The sequence below is a fragment of the Harpia harpyja genome, chromosome 5, assembly GCF_026419915.1.
Source record: "Harpia harpyja isolate bHarHar1 chromosome 5, bHarHar1 primary haplotype, whole genome shotgun sequence".
Lineage (NCBI taxonomy): Eukaryota > Metazoa > Chordata > Aves > Accipitriformes > Accipitridae > Harpia > Harpia harpyja.
This window is the reverse complement of record NC_068944.1, coordinates 13,161,777-13,180,330: the sequence shown is the minus strand read 5'-3', so window position 1 is coordinate 13,180,330 and position 18,554 is coordinate 13,161,777. Positions and strand designations below refer to the sequence as shown.

The window sequence follows — 18,554 nt, the reverse complement described above, 5'->3', positions numbered from 1 at the left end:
TATTACACTTTCCTTTTCCAATCTGTCTAAACCACAGGTAAATCTATCTAATCTACGAAAAGCACAAATGTAGGCAGGTGGTAAGGACACTCCCATCTTTGGTTGGAGTAATTCAGTTGTCCGGACAGGCTCTGGCCAATATCTCCCCAATTTCTCCCATATTATACTCCATCATATTCCCCCTTACTATGTCCCGTACTATTTCGCATAGTTCTCTCGTGTTATTTATGCCCTTGCTCATCACGTTTCACCGGAGAGTGGAAAGGTCGTTAGCACTCGACCGCCTCGAGGGGATGCCCCCGGGCAGAAGGACCGACCACCGGGGCAGAAGGAAGGACCGACCACCGGGGACCGACGGGGCGCCGTAGCTCCGCGCGGCCGCTGGGCGGGGGGCGCTGGCCCCGCCCCGTTTTGCAGCAAACCCCGCCCCGTTTTGCAGCAAGCCCCGCCCCGGGGCCGCGCGAAGCCGCCGGACCGCCTTCTCCTTGCTCGCCGATTGGCCGCCGCGGCCCGCGGCGCGGGGCGGGGCCGGCGCGGGGGGTATTTAAGGCGCCGCGGCGGGACCCGGCGCCTGTCAGCGGGAGGCGGGACGGCGGGGAGAGGGTGAGTGGCGGCGGGCGGGGGGGGCCGGGCCGGGTCGGGTCCTCTTCGCGTTGTGGTGGGGTGGTCCAGCGAGCCGGGCCCGGCCTTTCCGCCGCCTCGCCGGCCGCTGCCTCTGCTCCGCGGCCTTGCGGGGAGGCGCCGGGCCGGGCCTTGCCCGCTGTCCCGCGGTGGGAAGCGCCGGGCCGGCCGGCTCTCCCGGGACGCGGCAAGCGCCGTTGCTGCTTCTCAGAGGGAAGCTGCCGCTGCCCCCCCCCGTCCCCTTCCCCGCGCTTGTTCTCTCTCCCCGTGAGCCTGCCCCTGTCCCTAGGAAACTGCGACGTGCCTCCCTCCCGCCCTGAGGCTTGCCTCTCTGGGGGCTGCGGTGGACTTCCCCTTCTGTTGCAAACCCTTGTAAAGTCCCAGATCTGACCTCTAGATCAACCTCAGCCCGAAGAGCGGGGCCTGTAATGTGGACGTGGGGTTGTATGCTGGTACTTTTAGTGACTTGTGGAGGGTGGTGAGGGCTCTGTGGTGGCTACGGACCTGTCTCTCCTAACTCGATTAAATGCTCTCGCCTGGGGTACTAATCTTGCCTGTGGATAAGGAGAGCAAAGCTGTCACAGCATGCTGACAGTCCCTTGGGTTATCTTATTCCATAATGCAACTGTTACAGTGTTGTGAAAAGGTAGAACTGTGGACCCTCTTCCATGCAGGTAGGAAGGTTTCAGCTTTCCAGTCTGAGGGACCTACAGGAAATTCTAGCTCTGTTTTTTAAGAGGGGAGGGGAAGTAGTATCCAGCCTTGTGGTGTGTGGTAAGCAGCATTTGCTTTTCCAAGTTTGAAGCTTTCTGGGGCAGACTTTTTTGCAGCTCTGCAGTGAGACTGGAGTGATTCAATGCCCTTCTAATTTTTAAGAATATTTAACCATGTTTAAGGTGATACTTAAAGTAGTCCCTGACTCAGCAGGTGGTTTAGATCTTGTTTGTGTTGGACAGAATATCAGTCTCCATGTAATATGTTGTATTTTGTGTCTGTGCTGTGAAGCTAGAGCCCTGATGTTGTATAGGAACTGGTTGAGTGAAGGGGAGGGTCAGATGTGCAGGGCTGATGCCTGTGTGCTGGTTTCTTTGAAAAGCTCCAGGTGAATCATGTCTGAGCTCTAACTGCATGTGAGGATGGTGGCTTTCTTAGGGAAACTAAGCTTCAGTTAGAAAGATTGCTTTAACTTGGTTATGTCTATATAGGCCTTTTGAAGGCATTCAACTTTCACCATTCATGACTTGAAGAGAATGCTTGAGCTGTCTGGTGGTTTGGGGTTGTTCAAACTGATGCTTAAAACTCATTATCCAAATTTAAACTTGATGGATGCTGTAAATTAAATAGATGCCATCTCCAGTGAGCAAAAGATTTTTGTATATCAAACATCAGTGATCTGTATAAGTACAACCCTGCTTGAAAGAAAGTGCATTCTGTAAGTCTTCTGTAGGTTTGGGGTGGTAGGATGTGCTTGTATTGCAGTATGTTGTGTGGGACAACCTGCAGCTTCAAAGTATTCATTTCAGCTATGTAGAGTAGTCAGCTGTTCAAGAAATCCTAAGACAAAGTCAAATGTTTTAACAACTATCATACACTTGTCTTGTGACTTCCACATAGAAGTGGAAGAAAGGTTTAAAGGATCTGGCATAAAGCTGACTGAACAAAACACTGAATCACAGCAGCTGGTGTTGCTGAACATGCTTGTGCAGTGTATTACATGGACACTGGAGTTTTTCTCATGGTCCAGGCACTTGGATTTCAGAGGTGTATTTGTAAAGCTCATTTGTTTTCCTGGCTTAGAGGAGGTGCTGTATCTTTAGTTCTAACTTGAGAACTAAGTTTAAGCTTGTTGATTTTGTTGGTTGAGTGGACAGTCTGTGTTTTTAATGTGGAGTTTGGACTCGTAAGGAAGACAGAAAACTGAGGAGGGGAGAGGTCTTGGATTTTCTCACATGAACTTCAGCTGAAACTAAAACAAACCAAGGAAGTGGTAGCACTGAACTAGTCACTGACTATTTGCTCATGGCCTGCTGGGGCTGGTTTCTGTTCCTGTGGCTTAACTCTGAACTTCTTTGGGAAGGCTGAGTGGCAGATTGGGACTTTAAAGCTGGAGAAAGCATGGTTCTTAAGCTGCCTGCTTTTAACCTCCTTTGCAGAGCACAAAGTGTGGTCCTTTCTTGTACCTAGCCACTAGCATTCAAGCCTGTGGCACACTATTAGTTGAACTCTTATAATGAAATCTGTTCTTTAAAGGTGCATTTTACTTGAGTAACATTTTGCCTGTAGTTCTGCAGTAAAGTACATGACTTGATTGAAGTATCTCTATAGACAAGCTTGCTCAGTTAACTTCCAAAGTTATTTTGGGAGGAGAGGCAGAAACAGTGGTGTTGAGATTAAGTATGCTTTTGTGTAGCCACTTCACTGTGTGATTTTGTGAGGGAGTGGCCTCAAGGTTTATATTAGCACAGCTTGGTGTGTGGCATGAGCAGTTGTAAGGTGAAAGTCTTCTGTGGCTGCTTGATAACTGACTTGCTTCTTAAACCTGTGAGGGCTAAATAATTTTTCTGTCACAGAATCTTCAGCAGCACTGTTCTGGTCAGAAAATGTCTGCTCTTGAAACCCTCTTTAAATACATTGATGAACACCAGGATGTCTATATTCAGGTAAGTTTTCTTTGAGTTTTGTCCTGCAGCACAGACAGCTATGGGATATTAAAAGTTAGGTGGTCAACTTCAAGCTTGTTGTTACATCTATATAATATGCCCAATAATAGAGTAATGCCAAGTAATTGGGAGTGGGGGGAGCAGGCAGGAAGTGTGACTGACTTCAGTCAAGCCAGAAAACTTTGTTTCTTAGGTTTGGGCACAGTTCTGTTCAAAGACCTAAATCTCCATGGTAGATTTATTAGGAAATGCTCTATTACTGTATAATGCAAGCAGTGACTTATTTAGAGGTAAAAAGTTTGACACTGGTTCCTGAATGCTGAACTAGGTACTGTCTCTCCTTTTTTGAGGTGGGAGAGGAAAGATATAAACAAGGCTGCAATAAAGCTTTCTCATGTGAAACTGTTCATGTTGGGGTACAGAGGGACAGGTTGCCTTCCACATTTTGCTGTTTAGCCTGCTATTGAATTTCACCTTGTATTGCAATCCCTTTCACCTGTGAAGGAATCAGTGGCATAGCACTGTAAACTCTCAGGTAAGATCTATGCCAACCTGACTTCTGCCAGTTGCTCTTGCTGATCTTGCATGGGGGAAAAAGCTGAAGTCTCAAGGATGTTAGCTGGTTCTGGATACTTAAAGAATGGCAACCAGAAAGGCATGATATGTGCAAGCTGTCATACTCTGAAGCTTACCTTATGTATCTGTAGTCTTTGTGCTACACTGCAGGGCCAACTGTAAGGAAGTGAGGTTTTAGAGAGCTTTTGAGTGTAGTATTAATGGTTAGAGTACTCCTTTGAGCAGAGGACAGAGCTGATTTGCCTCAAGTTTAAGCTTGACTAAAACAGTATTAGTTGAATTGCAAGGTGTTGTATTTGTGTAGTGCCTCCCATGCTGTAATTCATGTGTAGTAAAACCTTTAGCTTTTCTGTCTTTCCGTAGCGGCTGGCTCAATGGGTGGCAATCCAGAGTGTGTCAGCATGGCCGGAGAAGAGGGCCGAAATCAGACGCATGATGGAGGTTGCTGCGAAGGATATTGAGCAACTGGGAGGCACAACTGAACTTATGGATATTGGGAAACAAAAGGTATGTGAGCATCTCCATGTCAGTTTAGTAGAAGTCTCTTTGGAAGACAAGGTGTTTTGCACTAGGAGGTGCTGGCTTCTTATGATCCCAGTAAGAAAGGCCCTTAGATTTAAAGCATTTAAAATGCTGTTTGTTAGAGCTACCATTATAAAGAAAGAGGGTAGTATAGATAATCTTTTGTCTCTTCAGATACTGGGAATGCCAAGCTGTGCAGCATCTAGTGGGCATCCAATCAGTGTGCAGTATGCTGTGCAGATCCCATTCATGGAAATGTTATCCCATTTTATCTATTCAGGCTGTTTGACATCCAAACAAAAGGGATACTCACATGAGAACTTCTTGCTGCACTTAGATAAATACAAGGACATGCAGGTGGTGTAATCACCAGTACTGAGTGGGAACTGCCTGCAAGCTACAGTCAACTGGCTAAGTTTATCCTGCAGCCCAAGGATATGCACAGCACAACACAGGCAGGAAGGCCAAGCTGTATGTACAGCATAGCACAGCACAGGCTTGGGTAAACTCAGGCTATGTGGATTACTAATTCCCTGATGTCTGATGATTTTCTGGTCAGGATCCCCACAAAAGGGTCTTGTGGGTAGGGGCCTAGAAAGGCAGTAACCTGTTGGGGTGTAGGATAATGTCTTGCCACACAGTCTGAGTGTCCTGTTAAAACCTTTGTTTATAAAGTAAACCTTGGGATCCAGATCAGTTAAGCATGTTGTATTACATTTTGGACTGTGTATTACATGTATTTTAAATACTTTTCTAACTGAACATGGACAGAGCACCTGCAAAAAAATGTTAGATGTTTTCAACAGCAGGCTGGTGTTGGACCCTAGATCCATAGACTCTAAAGATATTGACTGAAGTTTCAATAAGTCTTCCAAAAGACTTTTAGGCTTTTCCAGAAGTGTTATATTTGTCACAAGATTGCACTGCTCCCTTACCAGATACAGAAGGATCCTTAATAGGATGTGTCCCCTTCTTATTTTCAGCTATCTGGACTGCTTTTCACCTGAGAAATGTGTGTGCTTGTGAGTGATAATCTCATCCTAGGGAACTTGATATGGTCCTCCTTTGAAGTGCCTAGTCACTACATGTCACAGAATAAGATGCATACCAAAATTGTTAGACTAGTATTTGGATAGTGGCATTCAAAATCCTATTGTACTGGAGTGTTTTCTAGTTTTAGATGATCGTCATTGTAATTGGTCCTAATGACTGCTGAGTGAAATCTATGTATATCGGGGCTCTCTGAGCAGTTCTTGCTTTTGGCAACTGGAATACACTTGTTCGTAGCACTACAGGTCCCAGCAGGGAGGAAGCAGCTGACTTCATGTGCCCTCTTGGGAGGGAATCTGTAGGATAATTCTAGCTCTGCTACTACCTACAGCCTAAAATCCCATCAAAAGTGTTTCAGTTAATTCAGAGACTAACTTGTTCCTTTCATCAGTGTAATTTTCTGGGGGCAAGAACTGATTTTACAGAGTTTATTACAAGTAACATTTCTATTTAAAAAACTCTTGCAGCTAGATTAAAGTTAACTTTAGTATTTAGTTTTATATTAAGTATAGACAAAACTAGTCTGTATTATGTGTATTGCTGCTATATCAATAAAGGACAATGTAAAGCAACTGGTGATCTTGTCTGATCTAACTTAGGTTACTGCTGCACAGCAGTTTGTACTGTGTACTGATTAAGTGTAATAATGCTTTAATCACTTTGAACTGCAGCTGGCCAAGGACCATGTAACCTGTTGATAAAAAATTGGAGCTTGGAGCCCATATGAGCAAAAAGTCAAAGCTGATCTTGATCTCCTGAACGGTGTCTAGGAGTATGTGCTCACTGCAAGGGAAATACATGCTGACTGAGAATAGCATGTGATAATTGCTTATGGGGTGTTCCAAAGAACTAGGCCGAGTTCAACTCTTGAACTAAGTTCATCAGCACTACCCTGCCCTTTGTTTAACAGCATAGGCTGGTATAGGGAAATACAGGTGTTATGGTGATCTTATTTGGGTGTAGGCATGTGTTATATACTCAGTGATACTGTCAGGAAATTTTTTTCTAGAGCTATACTGTGGACAGGATGAAAGTGCAGTGACAAGCAATGCAGCAATATTGAATGGAGTTTATCACATGCTTAGGTCAGCATTAGATATGGCAGTTTGGCATGCAGACAGCTTGCTCTGCTAAAATTTGATGTAGGACTTACTTTAAAGCTAACAGTTCTGAGTGGCTTGGAACACTTTGGCTATTACTGGGCCTTGTCAGGAAACTTACTGGCATGGTGCTGTCATGCCTTCATTGGGACACAGCTTCTGGCAGTCAGTTAAGTAGCTTAGTTTTGTTTAGCTGTCTATGTCCCTAATCTCAAACTCTGTAATGTTAAAGTAATTCATTCATTTGATAAAAATGTGGCACTGACATTCCACATTTGAATAAAACTTCTTGTCTCCTATTTCTAGCTGCCTGATGGATCAGAGATCCCTCTACCGCCAATTGTTCTGGGAATACTTGGCTCAGATCCACGCAAAAAGACGGTGTGTGTATATGGTCACCTGGATGTTCAGCCAGCAGCACTAGAGGATGGCTGGGATAGTGAGCCCTTCACACTGGTAGAAAGAGAAGGTAAGACTGGTGAACTTCACAAACTGAGCACTTCTTTGAGTATGGTATTTCTCAACTGGTCTAAGGTTGTGTACCCTTGACTGGAAGGAGGAGGGAGAGTAAGAACAGATATGGGTGTTTGTTTAATACTGTTGAGAAAATATGCAGGAGGGGAAAGTGGTAAGCAAGTAGACCTGCAACATCTCAGCTGCTTTCAGGGCTTGTTTACTTTCTGATAGTCTAGACTGTATTTATTTGCATGTATCTTCCTTGTAGCTACAGCAAAGTCTTAACTGCTGCCTTCCATGGTAAAAATTTGTTGCCAGAAAGCTTTCTAGAACTAGTTTCTTGTGCTGTTCACAACTTGCAGCCTGTAAGGTCATGTCAGACTGCAGGGACTTTGAACCACTACAGGGGACAAACACTCAATGCAGCTTCTTATGCCTGGAGACAGGAGTGGTACAGCATCCTCCCTGGATTGCCTTGTGGTTGCGTACTGTGTTACAATGAGTACTGCGGAAGCTGTGTTTTACAGAGCTAGTGCCCACACAAGTGTCCCTCTCCCAAAACTGGGCATGAAGAAATTGTGCAGTAACTCCTGTTGAAACAAGACATTGCCAGTAGCTAAGAGGAGACTAAAACTTTCTTTTCTATTGAAAGCTGGTGCTACCAACACCCTCTTGTTTCATTTGCTCAGTGTTGAGTGTCAAAGGTCACATGAATAGAAGGACATTAACCATTCTTGTTGCGTAAGTGTTAATCATTGCCAAGAAAAGATGTATCTGTGGTAGCTAGTATTTCTACTTGGGCACTTGGTCATAGGCAGCACAGTCCAAGTTATTAAATTGGATTATCTCATCTGATAGCAAGAGCTAGACTTGCCTCAGGCTGTGGCTTATTCCTGTGCAGCCTGGCAGTGTAAGAGGCATATTTACTAATGGCTCCTTACCTTGCAAGCTGTCTGGCCTGTTCTGTCACTGTGGTTACACCTAGTGCTTAGGGGTTGTAGCCACAGCTCTGATTGCAGCAATACCTGCCTCTACTATGATCCCACGTGCTGCATTTCCTGGGACTTCCCTGTAGCCTGTAAAACTTGTCTGACTAAAGCCCTTTCTGGGAAGATTCACTTTTATCTGGAGAATCCAGAGAAGTGATTGGTCGCTAGCTACTGAATTCTTACTCTTCAAACAAAGAATTACTGAATTGAAGCTAATACTGGGTAGGTTTCTGTTAAAAGGAGGTAGCTTGTTTCTATACCCTTACTGCTGTGTTTGTAGAAAATGATATTATTGTGAAGGATGTGGGAATGACATAGCCCAGGGCAGTTACATCTTTTCCAGGCTTATGTTCAGCCCTGTCCAGGGAGCAGCTGGGGGAAGAGGTGGGGTAGCTTGAAGTGGGAGAACTATTGCAGTCCTGTACCTATCCCACTTGCATGGGTGTATGAAGTGGGATGTAAAACTGCTACTTCAGAAGAATCAGAAATGAAAGTTAATGTAAGCAGGGCTAAAAAGGTTATCCAAAAAGGTGTTTTCTCCTGCAGGTACCAGATGACTGAAGCTTCATCCTAATTTTTCTCCACACTGGTCACTTTGTATCATGTTTCTACAGGAAAGCTGTATGGGCGAGGATCCACAGATGACAAAGGTCCAGTGCTTGCCTGGCTGAATGCCTTGGAGGCTTATCAACAAACTAACCAGGTATGTGCCCAAAATGTATCCTGCTTTTTTACATGTAGCTGACTCTAGCAATAAATGTTATCCAAACCACAAATCCTTGTGAGGCAAGCCTGCTTATTCAGCTGATGAGAGGAATGATGCAATAGTCCTGTGAAATCCCTGATGTCCCAGTAGGGTTGAGCTGACTTGCTGACAAGTTAGTCTTGTAGATGCTTGGATTGGACTTTAAACATTTTTGCTTTAACAAAATGTGTAGGAAGGAAAATACATATGCAAGCATCTGGAGCAGGAGGAATAATCAAATGTGATCACTTTCACGTAAGGATGTTAAATTAGCTTGGCCTTTAGCAAAGCTTAATGTCTCACTGCCACTGAACTCTAAGAGGAGATTAATTTAGTAACACTAAACTGGGAGCTTTGCTGTTTCTGTTCAAGAAGTGTAATCAGAAATAGCTTAGGGTGTCTGCTTTATCTTGCAAGACAAATTGCTATTACTTGTTAGAAGAATTACCAGTTCTCAAGTGCTGTCAAGGCATAGAACATGGTAGACTGGATAGACAGTAGCTCTGACTCTCCTACTGTCATGCAATTTCTGTGGCTAATACTAGTTTTCCTAGCCCCATGACTAACCTTTTGGCAACAGATTTCTACTGCATTCCCACAGTTAAGAGGATTGGGAACAAGTTGTTCTAGAGCTTAGTTAAAACTTTTTTGAAGAGTTTGAATTCCATCAAATGAAGGGTGGTGTAAGTGCTCTCAACATAAGCGCAGTCCAAACTTTGTAATACTTCGTGCATAATTAACAAATTCCACTGTCATGGAACTAATTTACCCATGTCTAATCTTCTTTGTACATGACAGATGAAAATTACTGATTGTTGAAGGAGTCCAATGTTTTCACATACTTAATCTGTTTTTGGTTTTCATTTTCAAAGGAGTTTCCAGTAAATGTTAAGTTCTGCCTAGAGGGTATGGAAGAATCGGGATCTGAAGGCCTTGATGAACTCATTTTTGCTCAGCAAGAAACTTTCTTCAAAGATGTAGATTATGTTTGCATTTCTGACAACTACTGGCTAGGCAAGAAGAAGCCTTGTATCACCTATGGCTTGAGGGGTATCTGCTACTACTTCATAGAGGTAAGTGCTGAAATACAGTGGAAAACCAGTATTATTAAACTGAATTTTCTACTGGAGTCGTAGCTTTTTCTTATGCCAATAGCTTTTCTTCAGAAAAGGTGAAACTGATGACTTCAGTAGAACAGTTTCTACTAATTGTCTAAATACCTTCTTTTTACTATCCTATATGATACCTGAGTAGGAGGGATAGCTTTCACATGTATGAAGCAAGATAAGCCAGCACCTTCACTGAAGGATTATCTCATGGCATAGATATCTTCATCCAGATATTTCCTTGAGTGCAGGAAGAGATGTCACCACAGAAGTCCCCAAGGTTGGGGCAGTCAGTACTAAGGGCTTGTACTCAACAGAGCAATAAAAAGCATATCTGCTTTAATGCGCTACAACTGAGCGGTCTGGGTTAAAAAATGGATGCATTCCCAAAATATGTGCAACAAAAAGCTAGGGTAAAAGTCTGTTCTGTGCATTTGACAGTATCTTCATGCTAAAATTAACCTGATTGTTAATTCACTTCAAACCAGGTGGAATGTAGTGACAAAGACCTTCACTCTGGAGTTTATGGTGGTTCAGTACATGAGGCCATGACAGATCTCATTACTCTAATGGGTAAGCAAAAGCAGGTTTCACTGACTGCATCTAAAATGGGAGTAAGAGCCATTAAAGCATGAGTGAGTTTGCAGTGAGGGGGATTCTTAAGGGCTGCTTATACTGGCGAAGCAATGACCAGTGAAATAGTGCTTGTTGGGTATGCAAGGCTGATGGCTTAGATACAGAAAAAAGATGAAGGTCTTGCCCAGAAGTTCTCTATCTACTTCAGCTTCCCCTAAAATCTTGCTGCAAACTTGTAAGCTAATTAAATCAGCTCATTTCTTCAAACTCTTGTACGGATGCCACACTGAACTCCTTGGGAATACTGCCTTCAAACAGCCAGCTAAACATGTAGTAGTAGAATTAAATACAGTTGCAAGGAAGTGCACATTTTGACATTTTGGAGAGCTGTAAATTCCATAGGTGCCTTCCATGCTTAGTGGTACAGGCTCTGGGAGGTAAAGGTCAGAATTTCATTACATTTACAGAGTTTTCAGAAGGCAAAGACTTCTATTTCCCATTGAAAGTGTTCCCAGCAATGACATACTGTTTCTTCTGCTTGAATCCTGATATTAGGTGCTTCTTGTTTACAGGTTCTCTTATAGACAAGAAAGGGCAAATCCTCATCCCAGGCATTAATGAAGCAGTGGCACCTGTTACTGATGAGGAGCTGGCACTATATGAGAAGATTGATTTTGACCTGGAAGAATATGCAAAAGATGTAGGAGCAACAAAACTGTTGCATGATACAAAGGTATACTGTACTCCTCTCTATCCTGGTTAGCTCTGTCAGTTCAAGCTATCTATATTAGTAGAAGACAAACAAACTTCTGTGGATACTTGTGTAGTAGTATTGTGTAATTTAGTAGGCAGAGAATTCATCTGATGTCTTTAAAATGGTGAGATTGCCTTGAAGGTAACTTTACCTACTGTACAGTTGACTGTATACTTAACACTCGCAGTTCCTCTGCAAAGAGTTAGGTGCTTGGAAACTTAGTCTAGGTTAAAGGCATATTTAAGGCAAGCTGTCTAGATAATTTTAAATTTGCTCCTTAGTCTATAAGTAGCATTTCAAAGTTGTACAGAACTTTCTTTACCTAGTGCTGTTCTCTTAATGCTGGATAAGAACTGCTAGCACTTTTCTAGAGGTCAGATACCACATCTGACATACCATAAAGCATCTGTTTTTCTACATATGTAGGAAGTTCAGTGGGTTACCAGAAATATAGTTGGTCATAGAGATGACTTCTCATTAGGTGAGAAAACAGCTCGAGATCTAGCTGTGATGAACTTAAAGTTGACATACTTAACACCTTCCTACACCTGGCAAGCAAGGACTGTTTTGTAGCCATGAACTAGGCAGCTCCCCAAATCTTTGAACAGGCTCAAGTTCAATAAACTCATGTCTGATCTTCTCAAGTCTCCATCTTGGGAGCTCTCCAAACGAATGCTTTTAACAGCATTGAATCTTGCAAGGTATAGGTATTACTAACTTTAAAGCGTTAAACCCTAGATGTAAATACATCTATCATAAAAAGCAGAAACAAGCATTATAAAAGACAGGCTTGCATGTGCAGGTCTGTCTTCTGTCCTAGTACTGTCAGGAGGAGACTTAACACAACTTGGGTATGAGTAACAATTTTATATCCTCAACCTTGTCTTTACATGCTCAGGTTTGTGTCAACTGGGAGCATGCAGACTTCCTTTTTTAGCCTTTTCCTATAAAGTAATGATGAAATATAGCTTATATATAAGGAGGAGCTGGCCAGATGCTTTTTATGTATGATACTGAACTAAAGCTGTTCAGTATTTGCTAGACCCGAGGGAGTTCCAACTAAGCTGCAGACATGCAAGAAGGGTCTTGGGGCTAAGGAGAGAGATGGTAGAGAAGGCTGTAATCTCCATGTGAGAAACAATGTGTTTGAGAGATTTGAACTGTGACAGTTAAATTTGCTTTGAGAGATGATTAGAGGCAGATTGTACCTGGAACAAAACAAACTGTTAATGTAAAGGCCACAATTTCTAAGTCTCTTGAGTCTCTGCAGTGAAGTTCAGGTTTGAGATACTGTAGCTGTCTATAGAGGACACAAATGTGTTGAATTCACAGTATCCAGTGTACTGAACAGCTGTGTCCAAGGCAACAAGGAGGAAATGCAGAAGTGTGTACCTGAAAAAGGCAATAGAGCTTACTCTAATCAACCCGGAGTTGGGTCAGTTTAATACAATTGATGATATAAAAGCAGGAACACACTGTATGCCTCAGTCTGCACAGTGGTGAGGTGTTTAGAAAAGTTGTGATCTTCATAAGCATGTGACTCAGTGATGAAGGCACCTGCCTGACTTGAGGCAGTGGGGACCAGAGCTTCCAAAGCACTTCCTACACACTGTGTTCTTCCAAAGCACTTCCTACACACTGTGTTCTTCCAAAGCACTTCCTACACACTGTGTTCTTCCAAAGCACTTCCTACACACTGTGTTTGAGCACCTTAGCGGTATTTGTGTCCTTGTTGGAAGCAGGCTGGTCATGTCCTGTAAGTTCCATAGAACTAGGAGAAAGCCAAACTAGAGTTACTGAATCTCTTCAGGTGCTGAAAACCCAGCTGTTGTACCAAAATGTGTGCTTAATGGGAGGAACAGCTTCTGCTTATAACAGTGGTCTTGAATGAGCTGCATTGTCTGTAGGAGAAAGCACTGTTTCTTGCAAAGTCTTTATTACATTGAAGAAATTGTAACTTTGGGGAACACTGTCAAACTTCATGTAACCTTGCATCTTTGCCTCTGCAGAGAGATATCCTTATGCATAGGTGGAGATATCCTTCCTTGTCTCTTCATGGAATTGAAGGAGCCTTCTCAGCCTCTGGAGCTAAGACTGTGATTCCTAGGAAAGTGATTGGCAAGTTCTCAATCCGGCTTGTGCCAAACATGACTCCTGAAGAAGTCACAAAACACGTATGTTGAGATGGATTGATGGTCTCAAAACAGCTAGTGTCTCTAAACTTCTCCTGTCCTCCATGCCTGGGGGAAGAATATTTCTGGTTTCTAAAGCAGTTCTGGTTATTTACTTTGCTACCATCTTCCCTGTTCTGCACCTCAACTCAGATAATTGAGAGAATTGCTGTATGGTCCCACACTGGACCATTGTGGCCTGGCTATTCAATTTCTCTCAAATAACGCAAAGAAAGGGCTCAGGAGTAAATGCTAAATTAATTGTAGGGCACTTGGATTGCCCAAAGTGCATATTCAAAAGCATAAAGGTTTGACATATTAGCTAACTGTTCTACAGTATACTGTTAACTTGCCTAAAGAAGGTACTCTGACTTCAGAGCAGAGTTACATAGGAATAATATGAAGTAATAGTAATAGGAAGGAAAGTATTGCTGCACAGTAGTAGTGACCTGCAAGTCCCCGAGATGCTTTTAGTATACAGTCTTTACCAGTGTTCATACAAATGCTAACAGTAGACAAGACTCTTCAATCTTTCTTACAGGTTGAAGACTACGTGAGCAAAAAGTTTGCAGAGCTGCAGAGCCCCAACAAATTCAGAGTATACTTAGGCCATGGTGGAAAACCCTGGGTGTCAGACTTCAACCATCCCCACTACATGGCTGGTAGGAAGGCCATGAAGACAGGTCAGTAGGTTTTCCACTTGGCACTGGGAGGACTAAAAAGCTCTTGTTCTAGCACCTCAAGAAATACTGAGGAGGTCACGTTTGCGGTGTTCTGCACTTACATAATAAGCTTGGCTCAGTAAGGAAGCATGTTGTGCGCAATCCTTAAACTCAAGTCTGAGGTACAGGAAGGAAAGAAACTTGATATTAAGCTAATTCCTACTACACTGGAACAAGTCCATTGGTATGGTGCTGCTTTTGCATAAGGGTGAGACTGTCAGTTCAGATCACTTACTTGGCCAAAGCCCTCAAAGTTTAGTCATCCTAGCATCCTTCTTAATCAGTTATGCTAGGACAACTAGATTGTGTAGGGCAACTAGAGCAAATCCAACTTCTGTGTTGGAGTACAAACAGGCTTTCAGATGAAGTGTTATTTGTGTAACTGACCTCTGAAAGTGACGGTACTCCAGCACTACATCCGGGGGGCAAATGCCACAATTCTGCAACCTATGCAGTCTGGCTGATTAAAACGGAGCAAGATTTGGTCAGCATGTGGTGCAGAAGTGGCTGGTACTTGATTGCTTAAGCAGCAGTAAGGATCTGTGTTGGAAAAACAAATACAATTCCAAACTGACTAGAATGTCACTTTGTAGTTTTTGGAGTTGAACCAGACCTGACGAGGGAGGGAGGAAGCATTCCTGTTACCCTTACTTTTCAAGAAGCAACAGGCAAGAATGTCATGCTGCTTCCTGTTGGAGCTGCAGATGATGGTGCCCACTCTCAAAATGAGAAGCTAAATAGGTAAGAGAACATTTATCCCTGTGCCAGGCTGAGTTTACTGCTGGTCTTGGCATGTATTATGAAGAGGAGCAAGAAGAATTGGGCTTTTGCTTTTCTCGAAGTCTCTGGAAGGCAAAGTGCTGTTTCTCCCTAGCGGAGGATGACTGGGTGGGTAACTGGTCTGTAGCTGAATCTTGATCAAATTACTGCTTCTAGTTTTATACACTTGAAATCAGAAGCAGTTTTTATACTTTGGTCTCCAAGCTTGGCTACTGTCCCCTACCCCAAGGGTGGCATTTCTCTTGCCAGAGGAGATTCCAGGGAGGTTGGGAGTAGTACCTGTTGCCTGTAGCATCTCTTGCCTGCATAGGACTGGTACTGCAAAATGCACAGCTACTAGAAATACAGCTCAAGCTAAGACAATGCTAATGGAAGCTATCTTCTTCCCAGGTACAACTACATCCAAGGGGTGAAGATGCTTGGTGCATACCTCTATGAAGTCTCCCAGCTGAAGGACTAAGACACCTTACCTTCTGGCTCATGGATCAGAAGTCTGAATTTTCTTAGAAAATGTCATCAATTACCAAGTCTTACATGGCTCCCCTTTTCCACCAACACTCCCCTGCTTTGGTGGGGGAGAGGGAAGCATGCAGTTCCACTTGACAAAGAACACTGTATACCAAAAATGGTTCTTTAAATGCTTACTTCAAATGACACAGACTATTCTTTATCTGGCCAGCAGTCCTGAACTGCATCTTTGTCCCCTCTGTGTCACTTCAAAGTTGTGGTTTGCTGTATTCATCTACTTTACCTGTAAAGCAGGAAGAATGGTTTGCTCTCAATTGCTTAAGCAGCCACATGAGTTGCAGAACTGCTAGCCAAGTTTAAGGTTCTTATTCCTGGATACGTCCTGGAAGTAGTCAAAGTGACAGATTACGGGGCTATACTGGAATGTGTTCAAGCTGTAGTGAGGCATCTGTCTTGCTGACTGAGTGATTTGGAAGAACAGTTTGTCTCTTACAGTTTATACCTGCCTGCAGGTTTCAGTTTACAGTGAATTAGGTTATAACAAAATTCACTGTGGTAATGACTACTGGCCATCTTTTTGTAAAGCTACCTTTGTACACCCTAAAAAGGACAATAAATAATCATGCTCTAGAGTTTGGCTCTTGGTCTCTAAGGATTAAGTAGTTACTTGGGAGGGAAAGCAACTTCAGGTAACTTGAGAGGAACTCTTCTATGGTTATAGAGGCAGGAGAGCAACATGGCTACACAGACTGTACTTCCTGGGAATCCAAATTTTTATTCCTTAGGCTCTGGCTCTATAACAGCTTGTTGACTTGAAGCAGATGTTGCTAAATCCTGCTCTCCTGAGAGAAAACAAGCTCAGAAAATGTTCTATTTTGGCTCTGTAAACCAGGTCATCACACTGTAGCACAACTGATGATGCTGCAAGGGAGTGGGTGGAATTTGTAGGCGTAAGTGGGGAGAGAAGAGCATCACTCATTGCAACTACTGACTGACATCCAACTTCCAGCTGTCTTTTGGAAACATTCAACTGCAACACTTCTGGTACTATGTCAAAGAAAATAAACCCTCTTAAATGTGTGCTAATCTGAACTGGATTTGGCTCAGTGTTTGTGAATTCCCTGACCAGTGCTAGCAGGCTAAGCTAGGTAAGTATATCAAGTGATGATGCTTTGCTCTGATAAGTGCCTGAGAGCCCAGAGCAGTCCTGTAGTCTGACAGATAGGTGAGCAGCATGTGATGCTTCTTGCCTTGGGGGGCAGAAGGCAAGAATGTCTTTGTCTGGTTTTCACTGTTGCTTGATCTAGAGTCTTAATACTGGATGGCTCTTGGGGCAGGGAGGAGTCTTCTGTTCTCACTGTGAAGCTTCTAAAGCTGCTCTGCCTTGTTTTGTTGTTTGGTTTGTCATGGAAGTTGATGGCTGGAAATAACCTGGTACCATTAAACTTTGCACTTACAGCTGGGTACAGCCTGAGACCCATGTCAGATGCCTGTGTCAGTACTTGCTAGCACCAAGCATCTGCACAAACACTGGGTAGTGGGCTGCCAGGTTCTCACCTTTTGGTGACAGTGGAACTACTCTGATAGAGCATGTGGTCTGTACATAGGACAAGACTGGCATGCCTGAATATTTGAAGGTCATCTGTGTGCTGAGATCAATTAGTTATACAGGATAACTAGTCCTAGCAGTCAGTGTGTCTAAAACAGCTGCTTCAGTTACTGAAATGACACCTCAGACTTCTCTAAATGGGGTGACTTACACAAAAACACAATTCCCTGGCTGTTGGTCAATTCATATTGCTTATTTTCTATCTCTCAATTTGCAAAGCATCAAAACTTAAAAGAATCTAGTTCCTGGACTCAGGTAATACTAGTTTCTCACAATATCAAGAAAGCTTATTTGGGGAGTAAGGAAGCTGATAATGTCATGAACTATGTTCAGAAAGTGAGTGTGTCTGTAGTTGTCCTATTTAATTTGTAAGTAATTTCTTGAGAATCACTTAATTGTCCAAGTTCTGCACTCAAGACACTGCATCAGATACTGCACTTCCTGAATAAGTATAGCATGGCAGAGTTGTGAAGGATGTCCAAAGCAGGACAAAAGTGTGTTAAGGGGTTTGTAGAAGAGGCTGGGAAGTAGATCCTATTGGATAGACAGCAGAAATATTTTGGCATGGGGTGAGTGCCAGAACCTTGTGAAAAGGAGATTAAAATGGGACTTTGGCCTGAGCAAAATGCAGGGGCCTATTTAAGCATACAGGAGTAAGTTGCTGAAGTAATGGCTCCTTTATGAGATTAATGCGGTTTCAGGTTTGTTTAGATGTATAATTTTAAAGTCGGAAATAGTATCTGTTACTTTGCTACAGTGGAGCTTGCTTTAGCTGTAACCTTCCTTGTCACCACAAAAGCAGTAGTGCTTGGCCTGAATGAACAACACAGGCAAAAAGGACTAGTGGTGCCAGCTCCTTTCTGTAGCCTGGCTGCTTCAGACCCGACTCCTTGAAGACTTCTAGAAAACTAGTATCTGATGCAGAGATCTGGTTTGCTGCATCTTGGGATGGCTGTGCATCACATGGAGTTTGCTTAGCCCAATCTGTCAGAATAGCAGCACTGTCATACAATACAGGTGACAAAGTGTGAGCTAAACACAAAACCCAAAATGTATCAGTGAAGCACAGAACCTCGCAGCACCATCTGCTGGATGTACAAAGGCTGTTGGTATTTTCCATGCAGAACTTCATAGCATTGCTTTTTACCTGTTAGTTTACTGAAAGGCTTGGCCAGCTTCAGTTAATATATGACATGAAAGCTTGTTTAATTAATGATGCTCAGCTGATGCTCATTAAAAGACTCCTAAGTGAACTGACTTGACTGCCAGACCAATCTCTGGTATGGGGAAGTACAGCTGGGAGGAGGGCAAGACTGCAGGTGTTTCAGAGGGCTTTAGTTAGCCTAGGTCTAGCTGCTAGGTGTTTTTACTGTGCTAAGTAACTCCCATGTGATGGTAAGCACTGGAAAAATGTTCCAGCTGATTTTGCAGTTTCTTCCTTGTGGTGTCTGCCTACAGTCACCGTGGCTTCTCTGGGATGGAGTTATGCCTGGGACAGCTTTACAAATGTGAACAGCTACAGTCTCCAATTTTCCAGAGTAGAGATGTGCCAGCTCTATTTATAAGCAAGGCTATCAAAAGGAATGTGGTTACAAACTTCTCTAATCTGATAAGTGGCTGAATCTTGGCTGGGCCTATTGAGGATACCA

At 43.3% G+C, this 18,554-nt stretch overlaps 1 protein-coding gene across 2 annotated transcripts; it reads left to right on the top strand.

Annotated features, from left to right (window-relative positions):
• The first annotated feature begins 519 nt into the window (after positions 1–519).
• CNDP2 (carnosine dipeptidase 2) lies at positions 520–15,928 on the top strand. Of its 2 annotated transcripts, none has more exons than XM_052788225.1 (12): positions 520–603; positions 3,192–3,281; positions 4,221–4,364; positions 6,836–6,998; positions 8,589–8,677; positions 9,592–9,792; positions 10,314–10,398; positions 10,974–11,134; positions 13,165–13,329; positions 13,868–14,009; positions 14,642–14,789; positions 15,219–15,928. In XM_052788225.1, the coding sequence occupies exons 2-12, from the start codon at positions 3,222–3,224 to the stop codon at positions 15,286–15,288; spliced, it is 1,428 nt and encodes a 475-aa protein (XP_052644185.1). In that variant the 5' UTR covers positions 520–603; positions 3,192–3,221; the 3' UTR covers positions 15,289–15,928. The 2 variants fall into 2 exon arrangements, with proteins under 2 accessions (XP_052644185.1, XP_052644186.1); XM_052788226.1 differs by lacking the exon at positions 520–603 and adding an exon at positions 868–1,051.
• Positions 15,929–18,554: the final 2,626 nt, after the last annotated feature.

Coding starts and splice junctions, on each gene's coding strand:
- CNDP2 (XM_052788225.1), top strand. CDS start 3,222: ATGTCTGCTCTTGAAACCCTCTTTAAATACATTGATGAACACCAGGAT. Junction 3,282..4,220: donor ACCAGGATGTCTATATTCAG/GTAAGTTTTCTT, acceptor GTCTTTCCGTAG/CGGCTGGCTCAATGGGTGGC. Junction 14,010..14,641: donor TAGGAAGGCCATGAAGACAG/GTCAGTAGGTTT, acceptor GTCACTTTGTAG/TTTTTGGAGTTGAACCAGAC.